We start from the raw sequence: 22,438 nt of genomic DNA on the forward strand, positions 1-22,438 counted from the left end.
GTGGCAAAATTCTTCTTTTCTATATAAATAGATGTTCCATGTCAACATTTTGTTAACTATTTAAACGAAAATAGATTATAGATGCTTTTTTATTATCATAATTATAATTGAAAGTGTTTTGTATTACAAATTAAAATTTAGAAATATAATGATGTAAACCTAAACTTGAGGGTCTGTCAGTGCAATTTATCCATATAAATATTTAAAAATAAAGTTCAATTTGACTCTTGAAATTGTTGATAATTTTAAAATCACTGTTTTAACTTTTCTTTTAGCCATTTTAGTGTAAAATTTAGCAAATTTGGCTCATTTCAACCCATTATTGTTGTATAAATAAAGTAAGTTATACTTGCTTTATTTTATTAATATGTATTTAATTATTAATAAAAAGTTAAAAAATAATATTACCTATATTTTAATATTTTCTCATTAAATAAATATATTCTATATACTCAAATCTTAACTAAACTAAATCCTACCAAAACAAATAACCCATAGCAATAGGAGGCAAAAAGGATGTTTTGGCAGTGATAGTGGGCAACGATGACAATGACAATAATTGAAGCACCGTTCGATGAGGGCAACTAAAGCAGCGTCGGCCGACGACAATTGAGGCATCATTGGGTGATGTTGATGGTGGCGCTGTCAGTGTTGACGGGGGTGTTCATGCTCACTAGAATGTCTTAGTAACAATTTAATTTTTATTTATTACGAAAATAATTATCAGATTTATTAGACTTAATTTAATAAATAAATTGATATGTATTTTCTATTATTGCATGGAGCTAGGAAAATAAACGCAGAATTTGGATACACTTTTTAACCCTTACAACTTGAAAAATGGGCCTTAATCAGTTCGTCCACAGAATCAAGGTCAGATTATTGTGGTAGGTTAGATACTTGGCCCCCGCCGTCTTGGACTCTCTTTTGCGGATGGCTAGCTTTTAGGCCTTACTCCTAATGCATTAGACCCAAATACCTAATAATGTGCACAATCTGGACACCATTTACGGGTCAGATGAAATTAATGTTTTGACTTCTGGCGTTGTCATGAGTTGAGGCTGAGCCAACATTTGATAAAGCGAAGCCTGAGGGTACTTAATGCTTAAGTTCAACCGGATACACAAGAAGGGTACTTAATTGAGATTTGGTTGACAAAACTACTGAACAATTGTTTTTAACAGAGAGCGAAGTCAATCCGGCTTGATGCAGACTAAAAATATTAGTACAGATAGATACACTATAACTAATAAATAATTGATATATAGCTTGTGAATTTTATAAATAATAATTGGAGATTAACAGGTGGATTAATAATTTAGTAATGTCTCTCGCCTTGTTTCTTAAGAGCAATACGTAGTTTACATAATTTTTCCAACCCATGTGATTCGGGGAGTTGAGGTGCCATAGTGGAACTCCTGAAACCGTGTTGTTCTATGCAAATAAAGGCAGAGTCATCATCATGTCATGTTAAATGGCTGACCTAGTTTCAATATTTGGGCACGTACGAAGGACAATTTCTCATAATGTGAACACATACATCTATGTTATCTAAGGTCAAATGATTATAATTTGCTCTTATACACACACATCTACAGAAGGTGATGAAAGGATGGCTAAGCAGTTGTCTGCCATTATAAAACTGCACTAAATTATATAGAAGAAGCAATAAGCACAAAGCAACCCATCTTCACTTCACATGCAACAACAAGACTCCAACATTTCGTAAAATACTAGAAAGGAAAATTAAAAAAACCTAACCCCCATGTGAAACATGTAGATACCCATCTATACCTTATCAACTGTTTAAACACGTCTGATAGACTTCCTTACATTTCAACCACCCCAGAATAAGTAATTAAAATGATAGAATATCTTGTGGTGCATGCCCTAAAGCTGAAGGACATCTCACATGCAATGAACCCACCACCACCCTTTACCAGTACGCAATACCAAGCACAAAACCCCCCCTTTTTTTGCATTTGATTTGACATCTTTTTAAAGGGATTTTGTAAAACTAACTTCCAGTTGAAGACAGATCTTTGATTTTCTTTTTCCTTGTAATTATCTTGTTATTAAACTATTAGCATACTCAGTATCAGATGAGTGACATATATAGAATAACTTTTAGATTTAAAATGTATATTATTATTTCATTATTTAAGTGTAAAATACGCAGACAGACTATCATGCACCATTTATTCAAGAGCTGATGCAATATATTGAAAGTAGCCAACAACTTTGTGAAAGGATATACTGCGAGGTACAAGAGAACTAGTGGAAGTAATCTTGAAGTGGTTGAGATGATTCCTTGAGACCCGGTTTTTAAATCCAGTTATTTAGACATAAGTGATTATTAATTGAGATTTGGTATAAGCAGGTTTTGTATGGTAGCTTCATGTTGGATAATTTTATCAGAGCAAATCACATGGCTCCAAAATTACATACTGACAAAAGAAGGAAATGTTTTTTTCTTTTTTAAATTTTATCAAATAATTTATATATATTACATATATCACTATTAATTATTGGGTTATTTCAGCTAATGTAACATCTTCTTATTAGTTAATTTTGTTTATCTACATTTGAATATTAATATAGAATAATTAATACTCTGGTGGGTCCAATAATTCATTCAAATTAAAATTTATAAGTGAGGGCATTAATTAGAAATGAATTTTAATACTTTTTAACATTATCTCAATAATATAGTAAAGGTACTATACTCATATTTTTATTTACATTAGCATAACTCAATAATATATCCCAATACAAGTAAAAGTGTGATCATATAACACTCTGGTGAGAGCAAAATGGCTACACTTTTTGCCCGCAGTAGCAAGTCCATCAGTAGAATGACAAATGGTATCACTTATCAAAAGAAAATAAAATACTATAATAATGCACTTATTAGGTACAATTAGTATGGGTTATTATTTGATAATATATAGTTGGAACTAGATTGATATCCACATAAATAAACCAAAATATGATGCATACTTGATTTATCATATCAAATATCATATAATTGATGATTCTCCAAACTATAGAAAGAAAAGAAAAAAAGATTGAGGTGTATTATAATTGATGATTTGGTATAGATTGAGTGTGAATGTTAATAATATAAGATTCCTGTATTAGGTATATATGTATAGGATATACACTTGCAGCTAAACATTTTTGAGTAATAAAATGATTATATAGACTAACAAATTTTTAATATTTTTGCATGCATGGCATACAATTTAATCATTCAAAATTCAATTCTTTAAAGTTGTGTGCAGTGTTGAGGTTTTTAAATTTTTAAGTCTATTTCAATTGGGTTTAGTTCAGAATTAAGAGAAAAAAAAAAAGAAAAAGAAATGCCCCATTAATAAACCAAAGGACAGAAGCAAATTCCTGTATTTTGGTCACATGGAAGTACCCAATGTGAAGCTTGAAATGCTCTTTTTTTACTGAAAATATATACGTTGAAGTTTTATATATTATTAATTAAATTAATATTCACCATAAGAATTAATTTGATCACGCCCTTAAGAAAATTGATTAACTCAGAATTATAATATCTTTTACGAAAAGGATATGAATATGTCTATTCTTTTATATAAAAAGAAATTCATTAAGAAAAAATATATATATAAAAATCAATGGAGATCTTAATATAAATATATACTAATTATATTAGTTTAACCGTCGTTTGACATAGTGTGATTAAGTTACCAGCGCAATTAGAGGGCTTAAACTTTTGAATAAGCAACAAACAGTCATTAATTATAGCACTATAATAAAAGGGGATTTCTAATAAGTTCCTACGCTCTGTTACAAAGTAGAGGTTAGCCGAAACATGTTTTGTCACTCAGTGAATATTTTACAAAATATTAGAAACAATAAGAAAAGCTTTTTAATTAGATCATAGAGAATCAAAATTAACCAATCCCATAATAATTTAATTTTTATAAGTTAGATATCTGTATCTTGATTTTCTCTTTCGTCGACTAATACTTAGAGACAAAATTGTTTGTTTTTTTTTTTTTTCTAATATCATAAATGACCCAACTTTCCATAGATTCCAATGGCTAAAGTCAGTCTTTACTAGACTCTTCGATTCAATCCAATCCGAACCCAATCATTCATATATATATGAATTATAAAGTTTCATAATCTAAAAAATCACTCAGATAATAACAATTAAAAAGTTTCTAAAAGGAATAAAAACACTCTAATCATAATTATTCATGTTTAAATATAAATTAAGGAATGAACTATCCCAAAAGATTTTAAATTCAAATTTCTTTGTAAATTATCTCATTTAACGTAAAAAAGAATTTATAATTATAATTATTTCGATCTCTAAATATATATTCCACTATGATACCCAACTTGATAATATGAATTTTATTTTAAAAAGTAGTATTTTCAAATTCAATCAGAAAATAATTCAATTTTTTCAAGAAGTACCTGTCATTAGTTCAAAACAGTACAAAGTTTTAGTCCCCCATGAGAAATGCTCATGTCACAAGGCAACAGTCGGCTAATAAAAATAAATAAAAATAAAAATAAAAATAAAAATAAAAATGAAAATAAAAAAATAATCGCTAAATACCAAAAACAATAAGATACAAACAAAAGGCAAAAATGCATTTTAAAATTTGTCTGTAGCTAAGGAGTCCCATAACCTTCTTTCGAAGACCCGCCGAGAAAACCGCTTCTTCATGTGCTTTTCCTCTCTATATATATAATTTTTCTCCTTCACTTTGCCCTCTCTGATACGTACTCCAGCAGTCATCATGGGAAACTGCTTGACAAGTAACAACCGCAGCAACAAACTTGTGTCACAGATTAATCATGAACAGCAAGAAACAGCTAAAACAGCTAGAAGAAGGAGAAGAAGAAGATCGGTTTCGCCGCCGGAGAGGAAGACGGTGAGGTTTAGTTTACATGAAGAAGGAAAGAGTAATGAGGATCAAGGTGCCCGCGAGTGTAAAGAAGGCGGCGGCGGTAGTGGTAGTGGCAGCAGCAGCAGCCGCGTGAGGATTAGAGTTGTGGTGACTAAAGAAGAGTTGAGAGAGATAATTTTGATGAGTAATAAGAAGGATTTTAACTTCTCTTCTGCGGAGCAGTTGGTTAAGGCGGTGAGGTTGAGAGATCATAGAATGAGGATCAGAAGGTTGATTAATATTCAAACGAGTTATGATGATGGCGATAATGGCTGCTGGAAACCTACTTTGGAGAGCATACCAGAGGATCATTAATCGATGATGATGACAATCAGTGTAATATTGTCACTAACATTTGATCTTTCTCTTTTCTTCTTAATTGTGTAGTTTTTTTGGCTTGGTAATTTGTACTTGCTTGATTATAGTTGATTATGCTAGATACATTAAAAAATGATTGTTATCTATAATTAAATGCCACAAATCTAATTTCACGTGTAGCTAATTCTACCATTTCATCTTCTTCTTATCTAGATTCATACAATATTAAAATTCGCTCCATCTTATTATTGAGTAAAGTTCGAGATCAAATTTTATAATATTTAATTCAACATGTTTATAAATTTAATTAATTTTTATTATTTTATTATTTTATCTTTTATATTTCAATTAGTCAAGATGAACCGATCTCGAATACATTATAGTCGAACTCAAATTTAGAGTTGATATTTATTTAAGGTTAAACTTTTATTTTTTATAATATTTTATCTTTTTATAAGAGCAATCGAGTTGAACTAATTATATAAATTAATTCATTGATTTCGGATGAAAATCAAAAAATAAAACTCGATCAAATCTGAAAATTTAAATCAATATCGAGCTCAAGCTTTTTGCAGTGTTATGACTCAGTTTTGCTGGATTGGATCCCTATTACTATCTTTTATTATGCAGATCATTTCATCTTACTTAGATTCGAGTATTCCCTTTATTCTACGGTTTTACGTGTTAAGTATTATTAACTTAATATAAATCATTTATGTGTCAATGGCTTTCTTTTCATAATTATATATTTTGGGCAATAAATTCATCTTTTTATTTGACAAATTACAGGAAATCTAATTAATTATTCGTTTACAACATCTCTAATACATACCTGAGTAGACAACCATAAGAAATACTAAAATTAGCAATGATTATTTCGCTATTGAAGTACAAGAAATGTTACTGTAAGTGTATGGAAATAAAGTAAGACTTGCATCATATTGCTGTCCGAGGATTGTGATCATAAAATATTTACTAAAATTGGAGTTATTGCCAAAAAAATAACATTAATAACAATAAAAAAATATTACTACTAACATTAATTATCAATTGGCAGTAAATTTCTTTGCCTATTAAGGATTAGAGAAGTTTTTAGACCTCTGCTTGAAATAAGACTCCATATTTAGTATAGATTAGAATTTCTTTTTCTTATGTTTGTAGAGAGTCATATGGAGTCTTTCTCCTTTATATATTAGCCCCTTAGGACTTGTATATATATTAGAATATTTTTATTTTGTTAATTAAGAAATCAAGTTCTTCATATCATAAATCTCTTTATGGTATCAGAGCATTTCGATCCGGAATCATTAAACACCAAACACCCTATGTCGACAAAATCAACCAGGAAGACTGGGATTCAATCTATCTCAAAACCCATTATCGCACAAAGGAATCCTGAAGCACGGGAGCATCCAAACCACCCCCTGCATCTCAATCACAATGATCAACCATACATATCGCTTGTTCAACAACCTTTGGCAGAAGATAACTACATCACATGGTCTCAATCTATAATGGCTCTCACCATAAAAAAATAAAACTGGTTTTATCGATGGTACCTTATATGTTCCATAACCAAATTCAGCAGACTATCATCAATGGGAAAGGTGCAACACTCTCGTCAAAACATGGCTTCTTGGTGCTCTTTCCAAGGACATCTCAGGCAACGTTATTCATTGCCGAACAGCAAGGGATATATAGCTCGATCTACTCAAAAGGTTTTCTCATATTCAATATCGAAAGTTCTATCCATGCATGCACATAAAAATCTGAATCTGTGACTGCTTTCTTTACCAAGCTGAAAACTCTTCGGGATGAGAAAGATGCACTTAATGCATTCCCACCATGTCATTGTGAAGCTGCCTCCCAGATCAAGACCTACCTAGAATCTTAGAAAACTATGCAATTCCTAATGGGATTAGGAGAACAATTTGCAAGCGTACGTAGCATGGTCATTAGCATGGATCCTTTGCCCGAGATTAACAAAACTACAATGGCTTTACGCCATGAAAAACAAGCTGCTGCTTCTATTCCCTAACCTGCTGCAGAAACATCGGCAGCTTACATGATCAAGAAACCACCAACAAGGTATCAACGTTCAAATGATAATGAAACTAGAGCACACCTCAAATGCACCTACTGTAATGGTGAAGGGCACACATGAAAATACTGCAGAAAGCGAAAAGCTGCACTTGAGACCAATGAGGGACAGATTAACCATAACAATTCCACCATAGATAGAAATCAATTTCCTCTTTCACAAGATGAATGTGGACAGATGATAGACCTCCTTAGCAAATTCAAGAAAATGTCCCCAGACACAGAAGCTTATAACACACTGCTTCGCAACATGAACACACACCAGTCTTCATCTGCTAACCATGCCGCTACATATGAGGAGTTTACAGGTACACAACCAAACTCAGCTTGGATCCTTGATAGTGGTGCTAGCGACCATATTGTGTGTGACCCCAAACTCCTAACCACAGTCTCATTTATCACTACACGGGTTGTGCGATTGCCTGATAGTAGGACCTATACAGTTACACATATAGGCATTATGTTGTTCTCTCCTACGCTCACACTACACAACGTCCTATGTCTTCCATTATTTCATGTGAATTTGGTTTCCATCAGCAAACCAGCATACGATTCAATCTTCATCACCATATTTATCAGACAACTTTGTTTATACAAGACCTACAATCAGGGAAGACGATTGGGAGCGTATATTACCTCAGCACTCCTCATGGAAAACTTGCAAAGTGCAACGTGATACAAAAGGCATCAGCTCCCTTATGACATTGCAGACTCGGACATCTAGCAAACAAATTCATACCCCTCTTCCCTTTTTCTTAAGAATATAGAACCAGCAGTTAGTACATGTGATATATGTGCATTGGCCAAGTTAACCAGACAACCATATTCAATAAAACCTTCCTTTAAAGATACATGTTTTGATTTGATTCATGTTGACATATAGGGAGGCTGCCAAATTCCCACATTTTCTGGTGCAAAGTACTTTTTCAAAATTATAGATGATCACTCACGATGTGTTTGGATTACCTTATGAAACACATGTCAGAAACACAACAGCTTCTTACCAACTTCATTACCCTTGTTGAGACACAATTTGGACATAAGGTTCGAACCGTAAGAAGCGACAATGGCCTTGAATTTAAGTTATATCAACTCTACTCTAGTAAAGACATAGAACATCAGACAAGCTGCATAAACACACCTCAACAAAACTCAGTTGTGGAGCGCAAACATTGACATCTCTCAACATGGCAAGAGCTTTACTGTTTCAAGCTCACCTACCAAAGCCTTTTTGGGGAGAGGCAATACTGACTATGGCATACCTCATCAATCGAACACCCTCACCACCCCTTCAAGGAGACACACCTTTCCAAAAACTATTTGGAAAGGAACCAACATATTCTCACCTAAAGGTCTTCGGATGTAAATGTTTTTCTTCTACTCATCTTAGAGAACCATCCAAGTTCGATCCTAGAGCTATTGAAGGTATCTTTCTCGGCTATCCACATGGACAAAAGGGCTACAAAGTGTTCAACCTTGCTACACAAGAAACTCTAATCTCCAAAAATGTGATATTCTTTGAAACGGATTTTCCATTCTCTACACCAACAATTCGAGAAAGTTATGTGAACCAATTCCCACAGTTCTACAACATCTTCCCTTCGCACAAAGAAGATGTCTTCATTAGTCCAGAACAGCCTAGCATCAACATCTCATAACTTGTGCATGCACCTGCAATAGCGAAGTCTTGGCCAAACATCTCCACACCAAATGATCATACACCAAATTCACCTCGCATTACATTGCCTACTTTGCAAACTACCGAACCACTACAACAGCATGACATAACACCGCAAGCAACACCAGTCCCTAGCCTTCCAAAAAGAGCCACAAAACCTCTTTCACGACTTTAAGACTATCAAATCGAGGTAAAACTCCCTTCACGAAGATCTTCATTTACCCCACATTCTATCTCCAATGTCATATCCTATCAAAACCTTTCTCCCAGACATAAAGCATTCACTGTCAACCTTAGCATGCACAAAGAACCTCGAACTTACCTCCAAGCTACTCAACATGAACATTGGCGCAAGGCAATGCATCAAGAGATTCAAGCTCTACAGGATAATGGTACATGGAGCTTAGTACACTTACCTCTTAACAAGCATCCCATTGGCTGCTGGTGGGTGTACAAAACCAAATTACATCTCGACGGCACCATCGACATGTATAAAGCACGCTTAATTACAAAAGGCTACAGCCAGATTAAGGGGATCGACTATAGAGAAACGTTCGCTCCTGTTGCCAAGCTTACCACTGTCCGACTTTTACTTAGTCTTGCAACTCTCCAACAATGGTATATACACTAGCTAGACATAAATAATGCGTTCCTTAATGGTGATCTTCTCGAAGATGTCTATATGAAACCACCTTTAGGCTTTGCGAAGCAAGGGGAGAAACGAGTATGCAAGCTTCACAAATTCTTGTATGGACTCAAACAAGCCTCGCGCCAATGGTTATCAAGCTGTCTACTGCCCTCAAACGTGCAGGGTTCATATAAAGCTGGTCAAACTACTCACTATTCACAAGGGACGACAATGGTCAGTTTACATGTTTACTCGTGTATGTGGATGATATTATTATTATAGGGAACAACATACAGGCCATAACTAGCGTCAAGCAACAACTCTCCAAAGCATTCAAGTTAAAGGACATGGGAAATCTAAAGTATTTCCTTGGTATTGAAGTTGCCAAATCGCAGCGTGGTATAATGCTGTGCCAACAAAAGTATGCTCTTGACATACTTGAAGACACAGGCTTCCTTGGAGCTAAGCCAACCAAAACACCTATTGAGCAGAATTTTTCCCTCACGCAAGGAACTGGAGAACTACGTAGAAATCCAGCTCAGTATCGAAGGTTAGTAGGCAGATTAATTTACTTGACGATAACTAGGCCAGACTTAGTTTATCCGGTCCACATTCTTAGCCAATATATGGAAGCCCGAGACAGCCACATTTAGATGCAGCACATCTTGTGTTGCGTTACATCAAGCAGGCCCCTGGCCAAGGCATTCTATTGCCATCACAAGAAAAGTTAGAGTTAACGGCCTACTGCAATGCCGACTGGGCAAGGTGCAAAGACACGAGACGCCTAACATCGGGATATTGCATTTTCCTTGGAAATGCACTAGTGTCATGAAAGAGCAAGAAACAACACACTGTGTCCAAGTCAAGTGCAGAAGCCGAGTACATATCAATGGCCATTACTTGCTGCGAGATTACATGGCTATGGAATGTACTTAAGGATCTAAGAATCACATGTGATAATCCAGTCGAGCTGTTTTGTGACAGCCAGGCCGCGATCCATATTTCTTCCAATCCGGTGTTCCATGAACGTACTAAGCACATCGAGATCGATTGTCATGTCGTACGAGAGAAGGTACAAAATGGAGTAGTGATACCAGTTCACATCGGAATAAAGGACCAACCAGCTGACATGTTTACTAAACCACTCGGACCTAGTTAGTTCATACTTCTCCTATCCAAGTTAGGAGCGATTAACATTTACACTCCTCACTTGAGGGGGAGTATTAAGGATTAAAGAAGTTTTTAGACCTCTGCTTGAAATAGGACTCTATATTCAGTATAGATTAGAACTTCTTTTTTTTATGTTTGTAGAGAGTCATATGGACTCTTTCTCCTTTATATATTAGCCCTTTAGGACTTGTATATATACCAGAATGTTTTCATTCGGTTAATTAAGAAATCAAGTTCTTCATATCATAAATCTCTTTATTGCCACAAGAAATTTTGTAACAGCAATCAGTTTTGCCACCAAGAGACTATTATTGTCGGCAAAAACTTCTTCATTGCCAATATATATTAGCCACAGTATAATTTTTCGTGACAAAAGTTTACCATTGGCGCGGCAGCAATAACTTTTACTACCAATGTTGCTGAACTTTAATATCACAAAATCATAATTTTAAAAAACCATTTGCACAGTGCAACTAGTATTCAAGATGGTGAGGAAAACAAATGAAAACATTTTTTTTCCTCTAGAATGTAGAAGTTGACATCTTTTAAACTATAAGAGACTCCCCATTGATGGAGTAGCATAAGGGGATGGATATCTGTCTGCATCGGTCCATGCAAAGGTAAGATGGATATAATTGTTGCTTGCTCCAGTAGATGGAAAGGTAGTTCTAATTATAAATGCAATCTTGGATGCCATATTCCATTACGGTGCTCATCATATATGCAAAATGGCCACCCATATGTTGGGTCAATCCAATTCTGTGAGGGTGGAAATCAGAAGGGTCATAAATCTGCAGCAACCCCTAAATAGGAAAGAAGTCCTGACGGTGGAATGACTAGTATGAGTAAACACTTGAGCCCATCCTTAGAAATTAAGGCTAAAGATGGCGATGGCAATGCATACAAGGAGAGTTTCCGATGAGACCACCACCACCACCTAAGAGAAAGGTGGAGGATACAAGTAAAAACGGGGTCAGAGAAAGACTTCAAAGTACATGAGAAGTTGGCATCCCTTGTGCTCGTTCTTTTAGTCTTTTGCATTCTTGGGCAATCCTTAATGTTTGCCTGAGTTATGAAAAAGATCATTAGCAATCTTCCCAATTAGGACATAAAATTTGTTAGGAATTGGACGAAGTCAAAGGAGTCCGTAACACTGGGTTTTCGACAGGTCTGTTTCATCGATTTTCATTTTAAAATAGCAAAGAGAATAAAATGACATTTTACTAGCGAGTGTGAAAGACCTTGCACAGGTCCTGCCACGTCCACGAAACTAGGTGTCACTTGGAGCTCAAATATTGAAGTGGAAGGAAAAATTCAGGCGTAGCAAAATACGGTAATTAGCTGCTTATGAAAATTATATGCAACACAGGACTCTGAATATAATTCTAGAATGCATGATACAGCTGTTCATAACTACACAAGGCACCTAAGAAAGCAATTTCTGTAGCTTTATAGTATTCTCCTGCATTTAATGGCAGTAAGGACACCTATTAAAAGAAGAAAAAAGAAAAAGAACAAATAATTAGCTTAGCTATAGGCGCAGCTGATTAGAGCAAAGGGAAAGCTGAAAATCTTATTTTGCAATCAAGACTCAGATGGATTTGTTATTCGTGAGAAAGAGGGAATTGTGTTATAAAGAATTGGTTTTACAGGACAGGACAGGACACCACCAGTTTCCATAAATAAACGAAACTTCCATGACCATGTATGGATTCACAGTGGAACTCGAGTTATGACCAACACAGAAAATATTTATACCGCTAATCCACCACAAAGTGCTAAAAGAATTTCCTGTCCCTTCCTACGAAAGGGATGATTTCCTTTTCCTATTATTGAAAACTTTTTATTTCTCCTCTCGCATTTTACAATTGAAAACTCCCATGGCATGGAAAAAAGCCACCGCCCAACGATTTACTCTGTTTTCATCAGGTTGCGGATAACATATGGCAGAATGCCTCCGTGGTTGAAATATTCCAATTCCACCTGCAATTGCAATTGCCACCAGAGTTTTCATTAAAAAAGAAAAAACTGATGCAAAACTATCTGAAAAAGTGTACATGCTAAGATGTACAAGTTTTTTATGGTACAAGTGTAATAGTAGCACGTGGCACGAAGAATAGAACATATTCCCAACCCTTTGCAGACAAACAAAGCCAAGCAAATAAATTTTGACTATGGCATCAGCAAATAGATTTTTAATGTGTTTCCTATTTTAATTGTTTGCCACGTATTCCCAGTCATTTCAGGAAAAATAAATAGAAGTATCAGATTGATTCTTAACAAACTGCTATTTGAAGTGTAAAAAACCCTACGGTCTATATAATAGCTTGTGCTCACAGCGGGAAGTTCACAGAATCTTATGGATTCAGGTACTTGTGACATAACATTCCTGGCAAGAGAAAAAAGATTCCCCCCTAACCCATAGTGTATGTGGTAACATATGTTGATAGCATACCCGTGTACATGCATGTACATGAATACCATTATGGTTTTTCTGTTCAAATCACTATTAGACTTGGAGATCATAGATTTTTTTCCAAGTGGATTTTCTCCAATTTGAAATACAAAGTAGCAATATGCAGCTCTGCACATACTTTTCCATATGAACTTCAACTTTGGAAAGATATTTAAAGCTAATAAAAATCAGGAGGTACCTCGGTGTCAAAGCGAGCAGTGCAGGTGAAAGATTTTCCATTATCGGTTGTGACAGTCACATCTTGGCCAGGCTTTATTTCACTAATATTGCTTGGGAGGTCAATGGTATACCGCTCATGGCCACTCAACCCTAGAGTATCTGCATCCTGACCAGGCTTGAAACAAAGTGGAATAATTCCCATTCCCACCAAATTACTGCGATGGATTCTCTCAAAACTTTTAGCAATAACAGCTTTAACTCCCTGTAATAAAATCCAAGTTATACAGAAAACAATACGAAGCCCAGCACCCCTAAATTAAAAATGAAAATCAATAACCCACAAGTAAATATCAGAACACTCACCAATAACATTGGACCCTTGGCAGCCCAATCTCTAGAGCTTCCACTTCCATATTCTGCTCCCGCCAAAACAATAGTGTCATGCCCAGCAGCCATGTACCTCTGAAATAGCAGAGACATCACCCAGGGTTAGACAAATTATATCTTACAGATAACAAAATTTTGGCTTATATAATTATAAGTGATAAACCCTAGTCAAGATATGCTGCAGACAAGGATATTATGGCATGTATAAATCACAGGGAAACAACTCAAACTGGAAACTACAACATATTTATACAATTAATAGATGCACTTCAGAAGATGACTGCCGCAAATTTAAACTGAGGGGCCGTTAACTGAACGACACATCTATTACAAAAATCACTCTAATATACACTAGCATTAAGGGATGTTTGTATTTGACTACTACAATTGAACAAAAGTACAAAAAAATAGATTAAAACAAAAACTAAGAAACAAATTCGCTGCTAATCAACTTTGCCTCAGAGAGAAGCAAAAGTTATAAGAGCAAACCAGTGAGATGGGAAACATACAGGATCCAAGACAAAGAAACTTACCGATGCTGCATCAAACACGTAGAGTTTCTCTCCTGTAGGAATGTGTACTGTCTTCGGTCCCACTTCCCCATTCAAAAGTTTATTAACAAGGCGAATGTTAGCAAAGGTTCCCCTAGCCATCACTTCATCATTCCCACGTCGACTTCCATAGGAGTTAAAGTCCTGGCGATCCACCCCTCGTTCAAGGAGGAACTTTGCAGCAGGACTGTCCTTGTGGATGCTTCCTGCTGGGGAGATGTGATCTGTTGTGATACTATCACCGAAGTTTAGCAAACAGTAGGCGTCCTTCACTCCATGTGCTCCAGGAGGGTTCAAGGTCATGCTCTTGAAATACGGGGGATCGTGAATGTAGGTAGAGTTAGGGTCCCATGAGTATGAGGTTGTTGCTGGTACTGTTAGTTGATTCCACATGGGATTGCCCTTTGTGATAGCCTCATAAGTACTTCTGAACATATGAGGCAACACACTAGATTGCACAGCCTACACAGTATGACATTTAAATCAGTTCACTTTCACTCAGCAGTTAAACATAAAGTCAAAACTACACCATAAAATAATGCAACTCAGAGCATCTACCTCTGCAATTTCTTCTGTAGATGGCCAGATATCCCTGAAATAGACATCTTTACCGTCCTTTCCTGTTCCAATTGGCTCCTTGTCAAAGTCAATGTCCACCTGGAAAATAACTCATTAAAGAAGCAGGTCAGTGATGAACACTTAGGATTTCTTTTCTAAAAAAGATTAATTCGTGAAATTTGAATCCTCAAACGGAAACCACTACTCAGAAATGCTCCCCACAAAGTTATATGATTGATTAGGTTAGGGATACCTAACATTCACCAGTCACCACTCATGGCTGGGATTAATTAGGCTAGGTATACCTAAATTCACCAGTCACCACCAATGGCTGGTTACTAAAACATAGTATACTTAACACTTAAATAGTAAGCATACCGTTCCAGCAAGAGCATAGGCAACCACCAAAGGAGGTGAAGCAAGATAGTTGGCTCTTGTCAAGGCATGAACCCGACCCTCAAAATTCCGGTTCCCAGAAAGCACAGCTGCTGCAACAATGTCTGGGAGAGAGAAGAATACATTAGCCAAAGGAAATATTAGCAAATGTGCATACAGAAGTGAAGATTATGCTATCAGAGTCGTACATTGATGCATAACTTCTTTATTTTATTTGAGAGAGAGAGAGAGACAGAGAGAGAGAGAAAGGAAATTATGGGCACCCAAAAAGTGCTATTACTTAAGCTAACTCATATCACTGTATATTACTTATTTACATAAATACGTTCTCAAAATTAATTACCATTCTCTGAAATAGCAGAAGCAACTGATTCATCCAAATCTCCAGAATTGCCAATGCATGTTGTGCAGCCATACCCAACAATATGGAAGCCTTGTTGATTCAAGTATTTTTGCAATCCACTGCAACACGGGAAAGAAAATATCAGGTGAACGTTTCACTTCACAACTATAAATAATTTGCGAAGTAATTACATTATAGGAAAATCAAGAAAAAGGAAAAAAAGAACATGAGTTTTATGTGTTTCCTCAATTTTGTCCAATCCTTTGATTCTTATTAATTAATGCAGTGAGCTTTAACATTAAGAACAACCATGTGAAAATTGCAGCAGTGTGCATGTGGACCCTACAGGATATGTATGTATTAATGCAAAAGACAATTGAGCTTTCTACATAAGGTGCTTGCATACATTGACATGCCAAGTCACTAAATTCTCTACACGTTAAATTTTAGTGCAGCAACTGGTAAAATTGAGAAGTTCAGCTAAATGTTTATAGCCATTTGGCCCAAGTTAGATTACAGAAACTATATATGAAATTTTCAGGCAATTACCTCTGCAGTAAATATTTTGTAACAACTCCAGAACCAGGGGCAAGACTTGTCTTTATCCATGGCTTAACCTGGTGAAGAATCATATACACAACCATGAGAATGTAGTTGGGTGCTGCTTCTAGCATTTCTTAAAATGAATCAAAGAAGAAAGTAGGCAATCCATCTAGGTAGGACTTTTTCCTCAGCAAAGAACATTCAGGGAGCTGGAAAAACTAACAGCGATAACTTATTTGAACATTTCTAACCTGTAAACCAAGTTCACAAGCCTTTTTCGCCACAAGACCTGCACCAAGCATGACACTTGGATTTGATGTATTCGTGCAGCTTGTGATTGCAGCAATCACAACACTACCATGCTTCAGCTCTGCTGGCTGTCCATGGAATGAGAACTTTGCCACTTTTTCCTGCACCTCTTTTGGTATAGCAAAACCCTGCATTATCAAATGAATTTAGGATGGCACATAAGTTATGGAAAAGAAAAAGCCAGGAAATCGGTTCATGTGAATGGAATTAAAAATGCCAATTTTAATGAAAATAGTTTACTCCAGGGAGGTCATGAAAGGAAAGTTTAGCAAGGGAAGATCTAACCAAAACCTGAAAATGTGCCAATCATTTGTCATACAATCACTGCAAATTGTAAATGTATTTATATGCACAAGCACAAAGTAGCTATCAGCCATATCCAATAAGAAAAAGAAGAAGTTAAAAAAGTAAAAAGTCCGACAAATTTATTTATTTATTTAAGGAGAAAAAGAAGGGCAAAATATGTGAAAACAATTTAAGCAACCCAAACTTTAATCACACCAAGCATTTATGCACATGACTTAGTTTACAACAACAGAAGAAATTCGATGAGCATAAGTTAACAATCGACCTTAAATCCGACTTTGTTGTCCAAACAAGAATGCCAATCAGCCTTCATTTCTTTCAGAGGAACCCGATCATGAGGTCTGTTAAAAATAATGGTTAGACTTAACATATACAGTAAACCACCTTTATACTGAAAGTTTAAAACACCATATAGCATTAGTGTATACAAAGGCATTGATGACAAGTTCAAGCAAGTCTGAAGTACACACCTCTTTGGTCCAGAAATACAGGGTTCAACTTCACCAAGGTCCAATTGTAGATAGGATGAGTATACTCTTTCTTGTTGAGGCTGAAATTATTGATATGAAAAAGCTTCATTAGCAGATAGACTATTTTGCAGCTCAAATCAAAAAATTGCGATAATTATAATAGAAAATGGTAATAAGGGAAGAACAAGTGTAGAAAAGGTCGTACCTCATTATAATCAACAAACATTTTATTTGCACGAAGATATGACTCAATCATTGAAATCTATGGAACAAAACATGATAAGTCAGCAAGCATTTTAACCTTCAAATTGCAAACAACTATACATGAAGAAGTCTCAAATACTAACAGTTTCATCACTCCTTCCAGTCAATTTAAGATATTGTAAGGTAACATGATCCACAGGGAAGAATCCCATAGTTGCACCATACTCAGGTGACATGTTAGCTATAGTGGCCCTGTCAGCTAATGATAGCTCACCCATACCTTCCCCTGCAAGGACATACAGACATGAAAACCTTGAGATTGACTGATTGACAGATTGTTCCAATTAGGACCATGAGAATCATTACCATAAAACTCAACAAATTTGCCAACAACACCATGCTTCCTCAGCATTTGAGTCACAGTCAAAACCAAGTCAGTAGCAGTGACACCATTGTGCAGTTTTCCAGACAACTTGAACCCAACAACACCAGGTAACACCATGCTCATGGGCTGCCAATGTGAAAATGTTGACAACATTAGAAACCAAAATTGAAGCTGAGAGCTCAATTGAGTATATTCAGGTAGTTGAAGTAAGAAGGACAGGAGTGTTTGACAAAAGAAAATAATAAAAAGAGTAACGGAGTTACATGGAATAGAGTTTTTATCTTTCTGATAATTAATTTTTTCATTCAGATTAATGTGGCAGCACATTTTCAGAACAGAAAAGAAAAATTTGAAGGTACAAGTATAAGAAAGGTGAAGACTCAAAATATGAAACAAATATGAAGATAGGAACTTGAAAATAGTACAAAAGACCATTTAGTGTTAACATGATTTCAAATCAGTTATATGATTGATAAAGAAGCAAAAATATACCCTATTCCAGAAAAATCGTGTAATAAATAAAAAGAGGTGATTATGGGGAAAGAGATATGGTAAACCAGGTCTATTATGGGGAACTAGATATTGTAAACCAGGTCTCTTCTACAATGAAGGAGAAACTGTAGTGAAATCACATTAAGCACAGATAAATGTTACTGAAGAAGGGCATCCAGAGGTTGCAAGAGTTAAGGATAACATGCTAGTGTATTTCATAGCAAGTTGCAATTCAGATCCTATTATTCCATAGAAGAATCATATTCGAATGAGGAAGCAATATGGGTATATCCACTTCCATTCTAAGCAACAGACGAGATAATACAACTATTACATAGCACATTTCATTTGCATTAATTACCTGACCAAGCATTGCAGCTTCTGCCTCAATACCTCCAACACCCCAGCCAGCAACTCCTAGCCCATCAATCATGGTTGTATGAGAATCAGTTCCAACCACACTATCAGGGTAGAGAATGCCATCTTTGTTGAAAACAACACGTCCAAGATACTCAAGATTCACCTAAAATTTGAACATGTCAATTCATGTCAAACCAGATCCATAAAATAACTGACATATAGAACTAAAAATATCAACTAGTATTTTTTTTAACTATTTATCAACTAATAATAGGCCTTCACTTCTAAATGTAAAAATACAAGGTGAAACATCATTAGCATGTAGCTGAAAGTAATGAGTAAAACAGATACATATATGAAAATTCAAATGTTAAAAGCATGCTGTAGAGCATCAAACAATTGCACCTCCAAGTCATACCTGATGCACAATACCAGAACCCGGGGGAACTACAAGCATATTTTGAAATGCATTTGATCCCCATTTAAGAAAAGCAAATCTCTCCTTGTTCCTCTGAAATTCAAGCTCCATATTTGCCTGCACGGCATTTTCTGATCTCGTGACATCAACTTGAACTGAATGATCAATGACCAAATCCACAGGAACCTGCACGCAAAATCATTTCAAAATTGGTCAAAATAAGGTCTAGAAATTGCCTAAGTCGAACACATGTAAGATCAAATTCACAAGTAGTTTTATATCATAAGCATAGTGTATTAGAATAACCATCCAATGAGACTGATAAATATGCATCATTGACCTTTTGAGCCCTTGTATTCTTGTTATTCAGACCCATAAAAGAACTTTAAGATTCACATGCAAATAATTATTCAGAACACCAATTACCAGACAAAACCCCTAAAAGAAAAGTGGTAGACCACCAGTTTCAGTTTCAAAAGGAGGAACAGAATCGAAGTGCTTTCACACTGAATTCAGAAAATAGAATACGCACTAAGGGATTGATCTTGTTGGAATCACCACCAAGCTTGTTCATAGCATCACGCATGGAAGCGAGGTCAACAACTGCTGGTACGCCAGTAAAATCCTGATATAAACAAAATGAATGGAAACATCAATATTTACTTATTATGAGAACAGCAATTAATTACCAGGGTTAATGACATACCTGCAACAGAACACGAGCAGGTTTGAAAGGAATTTCAACTTGTTTAGGAGCTGAATTTTCCCAATCAATGATCTTCTCGACATCTTGCTTTGTCACTTGGAAGTTGTCACAATTGCGAATTGCAGATTCAAGAAGGATTCTGATTGAATAGGGCAGCTTATCTATTATTGACACAAGGAAACACACATCATGAGTGCACAGTTTAATGTCAGTAATAGACAATTAGACGGTAATGATGCTCTTTTGATAAGAATATTTCCAGTTTTAGCTATTTAATTAAATAACTTGATAAGATATGGAAAGAAAGTATCTGTTCATATTGAAATTTGTGGAATTAATGCGGAGACTTACCAATCCTTGGATCATTGAGAGCAGGAAGGCTATAAAACTTCCCAAACTCACCACCACCTGGCTTGGGGAGAGGTGTGACGATTCCCTTGAAAGGATGTTCAGCAGCTGGAATTGAAGAAATAAAGAAACACTCAGAGTATGTTCAGAAAGTCTAAAAATACAAGAATTCAATAATATTTAGTCAATTCTCATTTTTTGAAAGCTTTTAGTTGCTGAAATTCAATATTTCCCACTTAACCATAAAAGGGGCATTTTAAAAGAAACAAAACCATACCAAAAGTGACATAATTTTGCAGGAATTCAATTCAACTCTTGCCAAAGCTTGAATTAATACATTGATCAGCCACAAAAAGAATACTACGAAAACAGTAGACACATGCCGCAGTAGAACTCAAGATATGGTCACAAGAAACACTATACAGGCGTTCCTTATTTCAAAACACAAACGCTTTATTTGAAAACAATGCTATTTAATTCACAAAGTGTAGGCAAATAGTATTGAAAATGACATGTAATCTATAAAATAACAATTGAATAAATCCAATAATAAAATATCTATTAAATCAACTGATCTATTATAAAACAATTTTCTTTCTTTTTTTTCTTTTCGCAAACCTAGGATTTGAAAGGAAGATTATACTGAAGGAAACTAAAAGGAAAAAAAACAAACAGATTTGACTGGCCAAAGTCAACTATCCATCTTAATTGAGATTTATTACTGATATGATTAAGTAACAATGAACAAAAACAAACAAACACCCTCCGAAATTATAGGAAAAAATCATTATTACCCATAGTAGAGATCTTCCGCTGGAAGCGTTCGATAACCGGAGAAGCAGTTCTGATCTGAGAGCGGAGACTAACAGGAGACCGCCAATCAACACCGTGACTCCAGCGAGGGACAGAGCAACGGAGAGATCGAACGGCGGCGGAGAAGCTAAGAGATCGGTTCGTAACAGAGAATTTAGGCAACGGCGGAGGTAACGGCGTCGTCCTAGAAATAACAGAAGAAGAAGAAGAAGAAAGTAGTCTAGCCCTAGACGCCCTCAAGAGCGAGGAGGCTGTGCTTGAAGCCGTCATTATATACATGACGATTGTTCACATAAAAACACCACAACGAAAAGATAAGAACTTTTGATTAATTTGATCACACTAACAGAGGAAGAATTACAGATAAAAAGCAGCCAGCAACTACTTCATAAAATGATTTAAGAGAGAGAGAGAAAGAGAAAGAGACAGAGGCGTGTGGCGAGCAACGGAAAACCTAGGGCTGCGTGCCTCGCTGCCCTTCTTCTAGAATCAATGGAAAAAATATATTAACACTGGTTACTGGCTCAACTTGAGAAGGTGAGAATAGTCCCCGGGAGAACATGGAAAGTAGGCTTTGATTCCCTGCGGTTACGTATTCTGTTTCAATTGTGGGCTCGACGAATTGGGACTTTCCACGTTCGTGTAACGGATTCCGTATTTTAGGTATGCGGGTGGATGCGATGGGGGCTTCTACAGGGGATTATTGGGCTTATATTTGGAAGTTTCGCAAGTGGCATCTTGTTATTCTCTCTATCTCCTTTAAATCTGGGTGGGGATACAAGTTCACTGCTTTCGACGCTTGTTTAAGGCTTGGTGATGTAACCAATAGTCTGAGGACACGTTATCGCGATTTTGGGTTGGGGTTTCTGATTGGTTTTTGTCGATGGGTTAATGGGAAACGCGATGTTTCGAAGGGGTTTAAAGACAGGCGACCTTTGGCAGCATTTGAAATGAAAAGAACAAATGGAACACTCTTCTTATTATTTTATTTTTTGCATTAAGTCCAATTTTCCTCACGTATTATTGAGGTTACATCATTTATACTTATATATCAAATTCACTTTTCTATCTTCCGAAATATAACAAAAATAATTTTATTTTATTTCTATAAAATCTAATATTTTTAGAGTTCGACTAATTCCACAGATTCTAAATTATATAATATTTTATCATTTTAAATATAGTAATTATGTTAAAATAGACAGTAAAATATAAAATATATATTTATTAATCTTATTTATTTATTATTTTAAGTACATATTCTTAATAATTAATTCAGCAGATTAATAAAATTATTTATATTATTAGATACCAACTAATTTTTTTATAGGAAAAGGTATAAAATATGTAGAAAACGATTATATCTCTTTTTATATTTATCTA

General features: G+C 35.4%; 2 protein-coding genes across 2 annotated transcripts; one reads left to right on the forward strand and one right to left on the reverse strand.

The window, feature by feature from the left end:
• The first annotated feature begins 4,369 nt into the window (after positions 1 to 4,369).
• On the forward strand, positions 4,370 to 5,434 carry LOC8274834. Its single transcript, XM_002524137.4, has one exon. It carries the CDS (start codon positions 4,788 to 4,790, stop codon positions 5,250 to 5,252), a length of 465 nt encoding a protein of 154 aa, XP_002524183.1. The 5' UTR covers positions 4,370 to 4,787; the 3' UTR covers positions 5,253 to 5,434.
• Positions 5,435 to 12,378: 6,944 nt separating this feature from the next.
• LOC8274835 (aconitate hydratase, cytoplasmic) lies at positions 12,379 to 21,546 on the reverse strand. Its single transcript, XM_002524138.3, has 20 exons — positions 21,037 to 21,546; positions 20,246 to 20,350; positions 19,895 to 20,055; positions 19,721 to 19,813; positions 19,189 to 19,374; positions 18,772 to 18,933; positions 17,900 to 18,044; positions 17,677 to 17,819; positions 17,535 to 17,591; positions 17,330 to 17,409; positions 17,125 to 17,200; positions 16,496 to 16,681; positions 16,251 to 16,318; positions 15,702 to 15,820; positions 15,341 to 15,462; positions 14,963 to 15,061; positions 14,387 to 14,866; positions 13,830 to 13,928; positions 13,486 to 13,728; positions 12,379 to 12,814 (listed from the first exon to the last, which is right to left on the reverse strand). The coding sequence occupies exons 1-20, from the start codon at positions 21,332 to 21,334 to the stop codon at positions 12,743 to 12,745; spliced, it is 2,994 nt and encodes a 997-aa protein (XP_002524184.1). The 5' UTR covers positions 21,335 to 21,546; the 3' UTR covers positions 12,379 to 12,742.
• Positions 21,547 to 22,438: the final 892 nt, after the last annotated feature.

The sequence above is a fragment of the Ricinus communis genome, chromosome 7, assembly GCF_019578655.1.
Source record: "Ricinus communis isolate WT05 ecotype wild-type chromosome 7, ASM1957865v1, whole genome shotgun sequence".
NCBI lineage: Eukaryota > Viridiplantae > Streptophyta > Magnoliopsida > Malpighiales > Euphorbiaceae > Ricinus > Ricinus communis.